We start from the raw sequence: 15,456 nt of genomic DNA, 5'->3' as shown, positions 1-15,456 counted from the left end.
ACAATTTATCGACCAATTACTTTGTTTTCATCTGTCTATTGCTCGGATACGTATTTAGCCACAGGAAGTTGAGCTGCAGCCACACAGACGTCTACCTTTTAAAACATACATTTATATATATTTTTTTAAATGCCAAAAAAATAAAAAAGGAACTGAGCAAGAATGTTTCCAATTAATCAACAAAAGGATACGCCAAATAATAGTAAATTTAGCCTAAAAATATATATACTTAAAAAATTATGTACATAGCTTTTTTTTCATTAAATTTTAATGAAAAATTCGTGTCAATAATTCAGTCTTTTATTCTGATATTCTGCTTAGGACATCTCACAACAAGTACAGTAGTGTACTTACAATGTAAAAGGATATTTGCTGTTACTCCCTAAGGATCAAGGGTATATTTAATTAAAGCAGATAGTACGCAGGTTGCGCGTTTAAATACGTTCACCACCTTCTGGGGTGCAATACCGTATTTCAGAATGTATATTGTCTTTCCATTTACCGGGCATACCTCAGCAACAATTAACCCTTCAAAGCAAGCACACCCTTACTTAGCAAATCAGCTAGGGAACTCATACGGGAGTGCTTAAAAAGATCAAGTCAAGTGGAGCTCACCTTTAAGAAAAAACCCTCATTTCAACTCGAGAACGGCGAGGAGTTTCTTTCAAGGAAGCACAATCGGCAACAAAAAAAAAATCACAATCACACGACTTCAGGTGGGGAAAACCCCCCCACAACAACCACCTTGACCTGCGTTTTCCGGCGAAGGTAAGTCGAGAAACAAGCCCAAACCACTTTCTAATGACGAAGACACATTTCAGTAGCACTTCGGCGACGATGATGCTGCTGAAAAATGCAAAGTATGTTTGACAAGGAGGATTGTGTCTTGTCCTCCACGTCGTCCGACGGAGAGAAAAGTTGCAAAGTTACTTCCTAGATGTTAACCCCCACCTCTCCAATGACAGGCGTCCGTCTTCACGCACTGGGAAGCAGTCACCAAATGTGCATCAAATTAGCTTAATATGGCACTGTGTGGGGAAGAACTTGTACAAAATACGACTGAACATGTTTAATAAGAACGGTGGGTGGCTTTTACAGAGCCCAGGTGAGTTTGGCTAGTTTCAACAAGGCTCTGGCGTGGCATTACAGGTAAGCTTGCGGGGCGTGGGCGCCCTCTAATGGCAGGTAGAGTAACAAGGCTTTGGCCACTTTTCATCCACAATCCTTATGTGAGACATGAACACACATATCTTTCTCTTTTCTGTGCATTCTTAAGCTATAAAAACAGCTAAAAAGAGACAGCTAAGAATGCACGTATAAATCCTTCCCAAAAAATCTTCAAAAAGCGCCACCAATGCTCCATTTGCATAATTTGACCTGCATATTAACCAAGCTACAGCGGCATGTTTATTCTTATTAACATTGTTACGCCCAAGAACTACGTTACTGGCATAGTGACACCTCGCCACACCACACCGACTAGCTACTAGCTGGCTAGCGACTAGCTTCACCACACACTCATTCACAATGCCTCAGGCCACTAGTGAAAGGTAACACTACATATTGGAGTGTGTTTTTGTTTTTGACGCTAGGTGTAGCGTCTATGTTGCTATGTGAAATCAATGCATCCAGGAAGGAAGTTCCCAAAATACTAAAAGTATTATGTTATCATGAATGTACCTGTTGCTACATGCTCACAGCATGGATGGAAAACCATCAAACCTTGTTGGAGCTTTTTGGAGGCATTTTAATAGCGGCCTTTCTAGGCGTAATAGGTGTGTCCCATTATGTGCACTAATTACCTGCCTCTTTTTTTAATCTGTTTTTATATCTTTAGAATGCACAGGAAAGAGAACGACGTGTGTTCCTGTCAAGGATTGTGGATGATAGACAAAAAATGTGCACATTTCCTTTAAGGCTAGTTGTAAGAAACTTGGCCATGATTTATTTATTTTTCATCATTATAGTATTTAACAAAAATGTATGCCACGTCAGTTATGAATATAAATATGAATATAATCACATGATATTACTGTATTACACCATTGCCCATGCAGTAGCAGAGCTACGGGGTGGCCACCCTTGGTCACTCTCCGGCCACCCCAGTCAGGGGCGGATCTAGCTTTTTTGAAAAGGGGGGCTGATGTGCATTACAGTACAGTAATTGTCATTCTGTTCACTATCATGGATAATCATTTTCATTACTACAATTATGTGTGACTGTTTCAATGCAGTATTGTCATTGTGATCACTATCATAGTTCATCATTTCATGACTACTATTATGTGTGATTGTCATTGACAGCATTGTCATTGTGGTTGTTGATATTGTTTTGTCCTTTAGTCCTTGTTCGTCTTTATAGTTGTCACAGACATTTATTTGCTGATGTAGTTCTGTATGTTTCTGTTGTTCTGTTCTTGTTGTCACAATTGTTGTTGTTGCTGCTGTTGTCCTTGTCTCTTGTCTCTCTTTTTTTTTTTGTCCCCCTCTCATCCCCGCACCCCCACCTGTTTCCTTTTCTCTTCTTCTCTGTCCCCTCCTGCTCCGGTCTGGTCGCTCCAAATTTGCTTTATAACAAGCATTAAAATCAATTAAATTCTGTATAACAGGGGAAGTGTATATCACACTTCTCCCTGGCAGAGTAAATCTGTTGAGCACTTGACAGCATTTAGATCTACAATTCTATCTGCTTTAAAGGCTGGACAGGACAGGAGTAAAAAAAATTAAAAAAAAAAAAAAAAGGGGGGGGGCTGTAGCTGCTCGGGACGCCCACCGTCACTTGCCGTCACTTCCTGATGAACTAAAGCTGTAATGACGCTCTGCCGTATAAAAAGTAAAATATTAAAAACAAGCGTAAGACATTACTAGCACAGCTTTGTTCTGTGGGTGGTGGATATATTCTATCAGTTATTATTAAGCCTCTAGCTTCCTTTTAGTAAGTAAAAACCTTGGCTATGATTGCACTACATTGTCATGTAGACCTACAAAGTACACTTGGAAAAACAAGATTGTATTGCAACTGATGTGAAACTGATGAGGGGTAGGATTAAATAAGCTTTTCTTCTTCCTACTCCTTTTTGGACATGCAAAATTGTGAATTGTACGATGTGATGTGCTACTGTTTGACTCATGCATGTTCAGGATGAATTAAAACCATGAACCATGATAATAACAAGCCTAGTAGTGCTGTACAACTTTTATCAGCAGTCCGCAGTGCCCTCTACTGGTCAACATGATGATTATTATTTTTTTCCCTTTTTTTTCTTTTTTTTCCTCTACTGGTCAACATTCAAACTGGACACCAACCTGTCTATAGAGGCCACCTGTCTATAGCGGCCACTTTTGCAGACTCCCTCTAGTGGCCGCTATAGACAAGTTTGACTGTACATCAAAATCAACGTTATTGTCAATCAAGTAACCTAACCTCACCCCAAATATGAATACATTTATTCATACACTTTGCACCTCATTTTTAGAAATGATTTGGGATTTTTTCCTATTAAAAACATGGGTTCATATGACAAAAATGTCATAAAAACATTTGCAAAATTAAAAACAACAAATAGGTGGGGAGTTGTTTAAAGTATCTGATGTGCTAGGTGTGAAAAAACAATTACATTGTGGCAATGACATAGAGGGGGGCACTTTATCAATTGAATTTAAAGAGGGCCCCCGGTACCCTGAAAAAGGGTTAATTTTAGTACTTTTTGTTTGTTTGTTTGTTTTTTTACAGCGTATGAACGCTCATTGTATTCTGTGTCCTGATTGGCCAAGGGACTGTAGACCATTGTCAATCCGTCTCCTCGGTGCCGTGTCTGCTGTTGCTTTCGATCGCTAGCAAACAGCCAGCAGGGTGACTCTGAGCTCTGTATGTCTGCACGTTTTCTCCCCGAGAAAACCCACAATGTCGCCGAAACATTCCGCACCCAAAAGGCAGAGGAAGACGATAACCATCGCACAAAACGTTGGACTTCTGGAAATGCTGAAGGAAGGGAGAAGTTACGCGGCTGTAGGGCGCCATTACGGAATAAATGAATCTTCGGTTTGGTACATAAAGGAGGAGGAAAGGACGACAGCAACAATACGTTTAACAAGGATGCAAAAATGCTGCAGTGGAGCGGCCCCAGGACAAGGATCCACGGCCAGAGGAGCTGTGAAAAACACACGAGTCGCTGTTAATTTCTTATGTGTCCAACCTTGTAGGTTGATCGTTAATTGATGGATTCAAGCGAAAGTTTGAACTTTGAGAGTGTTTGAACAAGAGAGAAATGTGAGGAAATGCTCATGCCAGTCTGAGAAAAGGGTATCAAGCGTCGAATGAGGGCTTTCACAGCATCAAAACATACAGTCGTGGAAAAAATGATCAGCTATATCTTCATTTTCTCGCTCTTTTTAATGCCTGATACAACTAAACTAAATTACAACTAAATTTGTCCAAACAAATGTCCAAACCTTTAGCTGTACGCGCAATTAACGAGGGAACACTCTATTTAATTTTGGCTGCGTACACCGAGCACACGCAGCGGGACGCGTCACATGGAGGAGTTACGCACGCCTCGGACGTTGCATAACAACAATGATCCCTTTTACAGGAAGCAATGGATGGAAATAATGACAGAACACGCCGTTTGTGTGGCTATCATGAGATCAGTGTTTATTTTTATTCCCGCCACAATCATCGCTTTAGATAAATTCCTACACAAGGACATGCCAAGACCATCAGTGCCACATTGAAAAGTAATCATTGTATGTCTGCTTCTTGCTAGTCTACTTTTCTGCATGAATGCCAGCGTGTGTTCTCACTCTACCCTGAAGTTCAACACCTCAGCCCTACCCACAATGCACTGTGGGAAAGGTAACACCCATTTTGTTGACTCGTCGGAAACGCGAGGCAGACACTCCCAGCCTGAAGACAAGTGGAAAGAAAAGCAAAGACAGAAGAGACCCACAGTTGACTCCTTTCATGTGAGTGCTCCTTTGACTCTCGGCGTCGTCTTCTGATTCACTTTGTGGTGACTTTTGAGTTTTTCGTGTGGGTTGTTTCTCTACCTTTTGACATTCCAGCCAAGGTGAGAGGGAGAGAAGTATGACAGAGAGGGGGAGGGGCCGCAGGATTCTCTCCTTTGCACTCACTTGTGTCCATATGTTAAACAGAAGGTCACATGGGGCAATGCTGTTGCAGCAGTGGGGGCGGGGGAGGGAAAGCAACACGGGACTACTCTGGGGCCTTCCTCACGTGCAGAAAGACAAAACACGCACAAGAAGCGTGCCGGATCATGTGTGGTTTGCTGTAGGAGTGAACCTTGTGTCAGGTTTCTTGAACCTTCTCCATACCGTCCTCAGGCCACTCGGGGGTCGGGATGCCCACCAACTTCACTGTGGTGCCAGTGAAAGATGCCGAGGGCGACGGCGACAGCGCGGCTGCAGCTGGGGGCGGCAAACCTGTCAGCCTCAACAACATTTTCAGGGATGACGATAGAGACGTTAACTCAGACGGATCCCAGTCAGGTAGGAGCGGAATATGCTGAAAAGAAGCCTTTGGACTTGCAAATGTCATCAAGTTCGTTGTCACGAGTGTGCCGGAGGCTTTCCCGGCATGCGGCGGGGACACGGAACAAAATGCTTTTAAACAAGCGTAAAAGCGCACGGGAACAAAGAAGCACCCACATGTGGCGGCAGGCGCGGTGGGGCCTTTTCCACTGCCTGGCTGCTCAGCTCGGTAGAACCCGCTGGGCATCTCATTTACAAGAAAGATGCGTGTTGTTTGTGCTGAAGAGCAAGAATCCACAACACAATACAACAAGTTCAAGTTCTGTTCCTAGACTGGTGTGTACCTAAATCGAAATTTACTCCGAAATTATCCCTAAGTCACTAACACTGTGCACAGAACACATGAAATCCCCATCAAAATGTTAAGCACAGTTGACAAATGTCAAGAATGTACATGTACAAAATGCAAAAAGAAGAAATGTATTGCAAAGAGGCATTAAAGTGAAATAGGCTGTTCATCAGCTTTAAGATCGTAGCACAAAATAACACAAAACCCTCCTAAAATAGAAGAAAAATGTATTAAAAAAAGTAGCAAGTAAAGAGTAGTTGTGCCATTCAAAAATGGGTTTGGCCATGCTTGGTAAGTGTTTCCAGGAGGCTAGTGGGAATGTTGCTCCAGGTGGTGAGGATGGCTTCACGGAGGGCATCCACTGTCTGGAGCTCATGTCCATTTTTGTAAATCCATCCCCAAATGTTCTCCATTGGGTTTAGATGAGGGGAACACGCAGGATGGTCCAAAAGAGTGAGGAAGAAGTCTTTTGTGAAGTGCAGCGTTGTCCTGTTGAAAAAGCCACTCATTAGCACACAGACGAGGGCCTTCAGTTGTGAAGGATGCCCCCTGCAAACTGCCGTTTGACGCCCCTGCACAACCTGAAGTTCCATTGTTCCATTGAAGGATCATGACGATGGAAAACTTCTCAGGTGGGATCTCCTTGTCGTTGGAAGCCAAAACGTTCTTCCACCTTTCAATGTCCCATGTTTGGTGCTCTCCTGCAAATTCCAAACATTTTTTTGCCGAGCTTTTTTAAAAATTTTTTAAAGCCTTCTCTGGCAGATGCCGTCTGATGGTTATTGGACTGCACTCGGCACCAGCAACAACCTTCATTTGGGCCGAGGACGGTCCCGCGTCTTGACTGGACAGCTAATGGGATCCTCCGGTGACGTTTTTTTGGGTCTACCGCTTGACTTTTTTTGTTCCACTTTTGCATTTTGAAGCTCTACTTAGAACCTCCTTAAGATCAAACAGTGCCAAATGTAAGTTCTTGCAATTTTTCAACTGGTCTTAAATGTTTGCCCTAGTAGTGTACATGCAGCCAGGAAAAGTTCTGATACTTTGTTGTAAAAGCCTGATCACATCCTGATGAGCTTGGGTATGTAATCATCCACCTTAGCAGTCAAATTCATTGACTCTCGTAATACGATGAGTCAATATGTGACTAGCTGGAAGGCCCGGCTCAATCATGAATGTGAGAAAACACAGTGGGAACGTTCCAAACAAGGCTGACGGATGTGCGATAACAGGTGCACTGCTCATCTGAAGCCCTCATGACCTGATGATGCATTTCAGAGAACACGGAGTGCACTCACACCCATAATGCTGATTAGACAAGATGCCATGAGTATGTTGAAACAACAACTTACCAGCATTTTCCATCACCGCGTCGTTTGACCGGTGTTAAGTTTCAGGGTGTGAACATTTCTTACATGTGAGACCGGTCCATACAGGCTGGTTGTCAGGCTAGTGCTAAAGGCTAGCATGTCCGGGAAGGCCTTTCTTCAAGCCGCGTCCACATCATCCACACTTCTTGCCGTCATAGATGAACTTGTGTTCACCTCGTTGCACGCGATGGGGCCGGAGTGACTGTGAAGCACACAACTATAGTGTGTTGGAGGACCAGCGAAGTCCGCCAAGTGTAGCGTTCCTTCCAATGTTGCTATGTGAAACCAATGCACCCAGGAAAGAAGTTCCGCTAAGGCTTTAAATGCTCAAAATACTGCAAGTATTCCATGTTCTCATGAATGTAGCTGTTACTACATGCTCACAGCATGGATGGAAAACCATCAAACCTTGTTGGATCTTTAATAGTGGCCTTTTTAGGCAGAATAGGTGTGTCCCATTGCGTGCAGCAACGAACTGTTTCTTTTATCTGTTTTTATATCTTGAGAAAACATCTTTTTCTTTTATATCTTCAGAAAATAGAAAGACGTGGGGAAGAAGGACAAAAAAGCCAAAGACTTACCACTTCCACACGAAATAGGAGGAGAACTTCATGACATTCTATGGCTGACTACATGCAGTGTGATGCTGATCTGATGTCATGTCTCAATAATGGAACAGTACTGACGCCTAGTGGCCAGAATACTACACATACCTTTTGTCTTCCATTTATTTATTCATGAAGTTTGGAAAAACTGCGCTAGAGCGAGGGAACGATAATCGAACCACGATATTGCGAGGGACGACGGCACTGCAAAAACGGCCAACTTGAAAGAATTAAAATGAGACAATTTTTCTTATTTCAAGCCAAAAATTCTGCCAGTGGGGTAAAGCAAAATTGGTTGGCTCCAATTCTTATAACTAGAATATTTTCCTGTGACTTTTAAGAATATAATAACTGCTAAAATAAGCACGCTGTTCTTAATCACACAGCTAGATTTAGGTCAAATGTTCTTCTTACAAGGTAAGAAGGAAGCCAGATGTTCTCATAGGAGTCCTACTTTGGGATAAAATGTGCTTTTGTGAGGCCAGATTTAAGCAAAATGTTTTCACATATTCTAGATGCCGGAGTATTATGCTTATATTTCTATAGACAACCGTTCATACACGTGGACACAAGTCTCCAATGAACCTACGGTACGCATACAGGCACTGTTGGAATGTGGAAGGAAGCCAGAGTACACGGGTGAGCGTGCAGGTCCCGCACAGAGGTGTTCCGACCAGGATTGCGGGGCCAACGTACTAACCAACATCTCTTCTTGTCGGCATGTTAGTTATGTTGGTTACTTCTTCACCGGCCCGAGCTTTTCAACAAGCATGAAAAAAGTGCGATTGTAAATAAAATTCACTCCATTTAGGAAAACCTATTGTCTCTTTTGGCATGAATTGCGTGTAAATTCAGTAGTTTTTACATTTATAAACTCTGTAAAAACAGAGTCATTTTTTCTTGAATCAAGTTGAAACATTTGACACATGTTATGACTAGATTTAATGGAATAAATCTTGGTACGCTCTATGAAATTTGCTGTGCAGCCTTCACATTGCTCCGAAATAAGCAAATCTTTACATTTATTTTCCGTGTGTGATTCCATTCTTAAAGTTAGGAAGTAAGTGAAGTTAAGACGAATATTCTTAATCTGTTGTTGAGGAATAATCAAAATAAGGATTTTATCTAATTAGGAAAAAAAAATAATTACTGGCAAAAAATATTTTCCTAAGAATTGGCTAGCTATACTTTCTTAATATAAGATTATTTTTCTCCAATAAAAATGGCAGTGTTGTTTTGAAAGCAGCAAGACTTTAGATATATTTTCCATATTTGGACAGTCCGTTCTTAAATTTAGAAAGTTAGGTTAAGCATTTGCTCTTAATTTAAGGCAAATATATATTCATCTGTTGCTGAAGAATAATCTAAATTAAGTTTTTAGCTTGTTGTTAAAAAATACACATTTCTGGCAAAAAAATATCTTCTTAAGAAATGGCTAGCTATACTTTCTTCATATAAGATTATTTTTCTCAAGGGAAAATTTCTAGACATGATATTTTTCTTTTTAGGAAAAAAAATAAGAAATTGTTGCTTTAAATGGGACTTTTTTTTCTTTTACTTTCTTGAGATGTAGTTTTTGCAGTACGTACTTTGAAGGGGAAAACTTGAAGTTTGTAGTTTGCATATCTGTTGTGGCACCGATCCTGGCACTTTTCTGACGCACCTCAAATATACCAGATTTAATTGCTCCTGTTATTTTCAAACCAAACCAAATGGCAATAACCACGTATCTTCTGTGACTGGTAGGGACGCTCCAGGCAGGGTTTAATGCTGCCGATTGTTATCCCGATTTCACTCGTAGATTAACTGTACAATTTTAAATGTACAGTGTTTATAATGAGAAATAACCTGCTGGGGATGAGATGCCTTCTTCAACTGGCTCAATACCAAATAGCAAATATCAATTTATAAACCCGAACGCCCAATCCCAACAAAGTATTTATACGTCCTTTACGCTTTTTTCCCCAAAACCAGGTGAAGATGCAACTCCCCACCAATGCATTTCACTTCAGAGCAATATTTAAGGCAGGGGTCACCAAGGTTTTTTTCTTGCGAGAGCTACTTTTAGAAAATAAAAATGGCCACGAGCTACTCATTTTTGTAGAAATGATTTTCACCCAAACAGATCAAATATGCTTGTTGTTATTCACAACTCACATTTTATGTTTCAGAATACTTTTTCTTTCTAGTGTTCTCACATTATTAACTGAAAACCTGAATGAAAAGCAGGCTTGCGGGCACCTCATGTGGTCGTGGGGGGCTACCTGGTGCCCGCAGGCACTGTGTTGGTGACCCCTGATTTAAGGCATAAAAGCGGCCACAAGGTGGCAGAAGTGGCTTTGATAAGAGGGATCACGTGGACGGAAAAACACACATGACAGGAAGGAGGAAGTGAGAGAGCGTGGAGGAGTTGTAGGGAAATTTGAATGCATGCACATGCACACACGTGGCTGCCTGCATGCATGGGTGCACACACATGCACGCATGAAAATAGTATATAGTTGATGGTGTTATATTTGTAAATAAATTGTTGTTTTGATATAAGACACCCCTTTTTGTGTTGTTTGTGTGGTATAGTTGTTTAGATATTTGAGCTGTCACAAAAGCAAAAAATAATTGTGTCAAAGTGATGGTTATGCTTGAAATGTATCTTTTCACAAAAAGCTGTTTTTTTTCCCTGTTTCAGTTGGGAACTGATATTTTCCTGAAACGTACCTATGGTCTACTGCTGATTACTAAACAACGGAAAAAGCTCGAAACAACGTTTTTTTTCTGATGAAAGACGGGAGTGTAATGTTTGTTTTGATAGTTTCCATGTTTATAAAAGCATAGAACACAAAATTCTGTGTGCCTTGAAAGATCAGTCCAGATGGTCTAAAATGGCCGCTGCTGAAGGGGTTGTCTTTTGGAAAATGTCTGGGATTGAAGGAGTTAAGGAGCTACACTGTCTGATGAAGCTCGGGCAATGCAGGATGTCTGTGAAATCTTTCCGTCCAGGAAGCACATTGCGGTGCTCCAAGTGAGAGAGCAGAGGGCGGAACGTGTCTTCCACTACTGTGAAAGGCTGGTCCGATGAATTCACTTATTTCAAGGATTTAGGTAATTTGGTTAGCTGACTGACTGTCTGTCACGCGCATACGAGCGAGTGTTGCCCGATGTTTGCTGCCTTAACTGTTGCTACTCCGGCCGCCTTCTTCATTCCCTGTTGGCAGCCTGGAAAACCCACCATACTCCGCCAAGGTTTAAAGTGGCCGTGTGGAAGCTTTCTAACGTGCTCTCCCCGCAAGATCATTTTTAGTGGCATGCGTTGGACGACGCAAACTTTACATCACGCTCACACATCGGGGTTTTCCCTGGAAGGGGACCTTACGCTGCACACAGACCGGAGGCCACAGGTCACTGGTTTTGAAAGGCATTGATCGTCCGACACTGACCGGTGGCCGGTCGATCATAGCCTCCCTAGTGTCCGGTCATCGTTGATACGTGATATAAATACGTAAGGCCTTGAACTATAAACCCAAATGATCACCGATCTTGATCAAATCAAGAGTTTGTGTGTGGCTTTTGCGGCATATTTTCCCCTTAAATTTGGGCCGCTTGACTTTGTACTGAACACAGAAGAATTATGCTACGATAATTAGCGAATGCTGATGATGAATGGCAGTCTTTTAATAGGGTGAATACTACTCCAGTGTAGTCTAGTCCCATTAGAATCAGGTCAGACAGCTCAACAAGTGCCCTTTTGTCATTACCCACTGGAATCCTTGTACTTCAGTCAGTTATATTTGGGGAATAAACATGATCCACTATTGAGGATGGAAACAAAGGCGTTTCAGTCATTACAGACCATGCATGGGATTTCGATTTTGTAGGAAAATGCCAAGAACAGAGGATTGGACTCAGGTCGGATAGGGATTCCATCAAGCGGTTCCAGTCACACTTTGTTCTATGAACTGCTTTCAAACCTTCTCAAAACAGCGCTCGTCTGCGACCCAATGTTGCTTTCTGCAAGGCAATGCAGATCAGGAGACAACAGTGCGCTCCAGTGTGATGGTGAAGTATGCAGTAACCACTGCCAGCAGTCATGCCCACCGGGACGTCTGAATGACAACGTGGGGATTAACGTGCGGTGCCCCGAGACAGAAAGACATGTCTCCAAAAACGGCATAACTATGTGAGCAACACGTAGCATTATCTCTGGTCTGCTTTAAACCCCTCCTGGTGGTTCATTACCCCCAGTGGTTCTCATTTACCTTCAGTCACACCCCCCTGATTTGAAATACTGTTGACTCTCCCTGTAGTATTTATGCATCTGTACAAACCACTGTATGAGTTGCTGGCACCGGCATTGTTGAAGTACCAATAAAGACACTAACAGAGCTTCCAACCTTGAAGAACCTGAGTCGCACGTTTAGAGTGGTTCATTGGTTCCAGACCCGACCGCGTTAAATTAATTTCTGCGATGTAGGAATTAATAGCGAATATTTTTGGAGTTAGAGCACAGAAAACCTCTATATGATTTGGTTTTTAACATGATTAGAGCCCTGTAGACATGAAATAACACCCCATAGTCATCTTTACGCGCCTACTATTCATTGTCTGCAACACATGCTGCAGGGAGCTGGCTAGCGAGCTAACCATTTAATCTCAAATGTATTTCTTCTAAACGTAAGAAGCAAAAAAACACTTCCACACAGAATGGGAGGAGAACCTTTGTTTCACTCCATGATGTGGGACATTCTAGGGCTGACTTCGTGACTTCATGTAAGCTAATGTCCGCCCAGTGACCACAATGCCACATATCACTTGTATTTTTGGATGTTGGGACTAATAATAGACCACAGTCTACCACCAAACAGCCATCATTTATTCATTCATTTATGAAAAAACGTGATACAGCGAGGGGGCGATGATGGAACTGCGATATTACGTGCGACGACTGTAGTCCACCCCCCCATGCCCACCAGATGGGCCCGCCCACTACAGTCAAACCTGTCTTAGCGGCCACCTTTATAGAACGGCCACCTGCCTATAGCAGCCACTGAAAAATCCCCCGCAGCAAATTTACATGTTATAGACCCTGTGTATAGCAGTCACCTGTCTAACGCGGCCAGCGGCCACCCATTTTGTCTCCCTTGGTCAATATCTGACCACATATAGCAGCCAAATTACCGACTCAAGTAGAAGCTTCATGCACGAAAAAGTTTTGTTTTTCAATCAATGAAGCCGTCGTGTGTAGACTTTAATTACTGAGTCCTAGCTCAGTCACAATCATTCACAAGATCCACACAAACTGTCAGTTGTTCCACATAAAAAAGCCGTCTTCTTTTGAGCTTGCTATTTCCTGGTCAAACATGTAACTTTAAGAGCATTTGCACCAAAACATTACCGCAAAGTAAGCTGGGAACAGGACGTGCTCCCAGCGACGCTACAATAAAAAAAAAACATACGCTAGCATGCATGCGGCAGCGGGAGCAAAACTGAGTTCGGTTGTACTTAATTGAAGTATTTTAGAATGTACTCACATTATTTTTCATCAATCCTCATCCACAAATCCATCAAAGTCCTCATCTTCTGTATTCGACACAAACAAAGCCGTCTTCTTTTCCGTTCGCTACTAGTCTGTTAACTTGTCAGTGTTATTCAGCTCCGAAGCAAAGAAGGAAACTTCTCCTGTTGCTTCTGCCAACTTTATTTATTGAACGCGGCCACCAGACAGCAGCTCAGAACACACACACATCTCTCAGCATCGTCTCTCCTTCCTGCTTGCCCACAAGGCAAAGGTTAAACAAGCCCCACTACATAGCTGTCCAGCCAATGCCTGTAAGAAATGACACCGTTTATTTCCTGGTGTGCACTGGTCAATACTGTAATGCCGCTTGTTGTGGGGAAGGAGAGACTCACGTCGCCGATGCACTTTAATGGCTTTATTAACAGCGGAGAACACTGCAGGACTTTACATCCACGCCAACATAAACACACTTCCCAACTCTCTCCAAACTCACAGCTAGCACTGAGCCTAGCTCTCCTGCTCGGGACGCCCACCGTCACTTCCCGTCACTTCCTGATGAACTAAAGCTGTAATGACACTCTGCCGTATAAAAAGTAAAATATTAAAAACAAGCGTAAGACATTACTAGCACAGCTTTGTTCTGTGGGTGGTGGATATATTCTATCAGTTATTATTAAGCCTCTAGCTTCCTTTTAGTAAGTAAAAACCTTGGCTATGATTGCACTACATTGTCATGTAGACCTACAAAGTACACTTGGAAGAACAAGAGGTGAATAAATGTATTGCAACTGATGTGAAACTGATGAGGGGTAGGATTAAATAAGCTTTGCTTCTTCCTACTCCTTTTTGGACATGCAAAATTGTGAATTGTACTATGTGATGTGCTACTGTTTGACTCATATGCATGTTCAGGATGAATTAAAACCATGAACCATGAACCATGATAATAACAAGCCTAGTAGTGCTGTACAACTTTTATCCGCAGTCCGCAGTGCCCTCTACTGGTCAACATTCAAACTGGACGCCAACCTGTCTATATAGGCCACCTGTCTATAGCGGCCACGTTTGCAGACTCCCTCTAGTGGCCGCTATAGACAAGTTTGACTGTATTTGAGAAGCACTGCCCTGATGCAAAGTTGTCACGGCTTCATTATATCCCCAAATACCATACAATTATGTCCTGAGGGGATGACAGCCGGCAAATGGGATTTGACGCTTCGTTAGTACTTTAAGGCCATCAAAATATTTTATACGTTGCTTGTCTCTTTGGATTCACACCAGAATATTTCCAATCCAAATGCCGGTGTTTCAGTACACAATTTACAACAAGACTTTACTAATCCCAAGTCAGGGTTTCTACAAATCGCACGAAATGTGCTCTATTTGCAGATTAAACTCTTCATTTGTGAACATTGACGGCGGGCTTGCGAGGCTTCCTTCCTGCTTGCAGGTGAAAATGCCTGATTTTGCAGGCGTTTTTGCTAAAAATTGTGTTTGGAATTGCCGTGTTTTTTTTAGGTGCTACAAAATTTCGGGACAAAGTCAACGTTTCAGTAAATTTAGATTTTCCACCTGTGTAATTATAATACGGACATTTGTGCTTCGTCCAGCTCCTTCCGGTAAATCCTGAGGCCTTCCCAGGCCAGCTGAGTCTCTCCAATGTGTCTTGGGTCTTCCCCGAGGCGCCCTACTGCTGGGATGTTCCCTGAGGCGTCCGGGAGGCATCCTGACCAGATACCCCAGTCACCTCATCTGGCTCCTCTCAGTGCGGAGGAGCAACGATTCTAGCCTGAGTTTCTCCCGGATGACGGTGCTTCTCACCTTGTCTCTGAGGGAGAGCCCAGCCACCCTGAGGACAAAACTCACTTTGTCCGCTTGTACGCGCCATCTTGTCCTTTTGGTCACTAATCTTACCAATATGGCTCACAAAAATGTGCGAAATAGGCACCATTTTCCGTGCTTGAAAAGTGGTTGTCGTTCGGCTTTCGTTGAGAACGTTGGAATTGTGATTATTTGTTGTAATTCTTTTTTAACACAGCAGTGAGGACGCGGGTGGGTCACGCAGGGACACATTTGATTGGTTAGACAGTTGATGTGCGCGTCTGATCAGGGACAGATTCGACTGGGGAA

The 15,456-nt window shown here is 42.6% G+C and overlaps 2 protein-coding genes across 7 annotated transcripts in view; one reads left to right on the top strand and one right to left on the bottom strand.

Moving 5' to 3' along the window:
* Positions 1–1,094, bottom strand: part of myo9b (myosin IXb) — a 41,085-nt gene extending 39,991 nt beyond the window's left edge. For 4 of the 5 annotated variants that reach the window (XM_054762339.1, XM_054762360.1, XM_054762377.1 and 1 more), the window contains exon 1: positions 616–944. The gene's annotated coding sequence lies outside the window, so the exon portion shown is untranslated. The other variant, XM_054762350.1, reaches the window with a different exon arrangement.
* The window catches only part of LOC129172664 (solute carrier family 12 member 7-like), a 52,192-nt gene continuing 37,325 nt past the window's right edge, over positions 590–15,456 (top strand). Inside the window, exons 1-3 of one of the 2 annotated variants that reach the window (XM_054762635.1) lie at positions 590–768; positions 4,767–4,965; positions 5,344–5,508. In XM_054762635.1, the coding sequence (XP_054618610.1) occupies positions 5,361–5,508 (148 nt within the window). In that variant the 5' untranslated portion in view covers positions 590–768; positions 4,767–4,965; positions 5,344–5,360. The remainder of the gene's footprint in view (positions 769–4,766; positions 4,966–5,343; positions 5,509–15,456) is intronic. The other variant, XM_054762626.1, reaches the window with a different exon arrangement.

The sequence above is a fragment of the Dunckerocampus dactyliophorus genome, chromosome 2, assembly GCF_027744805.1.
Source record: "Dunckerocampus dactyliophorus isolate RoL2022-P2 chromosome 2, RoL_Ddac_1.1, whole genome shotgun sequence".
NCBI lineage: Eukaryota > Metazoa > Chordata > Actinopteri > Syngnathiformes > Syngnathidae > Dunckerocampus > Dunckerocampus dactyliophorus.
This window is presented reverse-complemented; position numbering and strand designations above follow the sequence as displayed.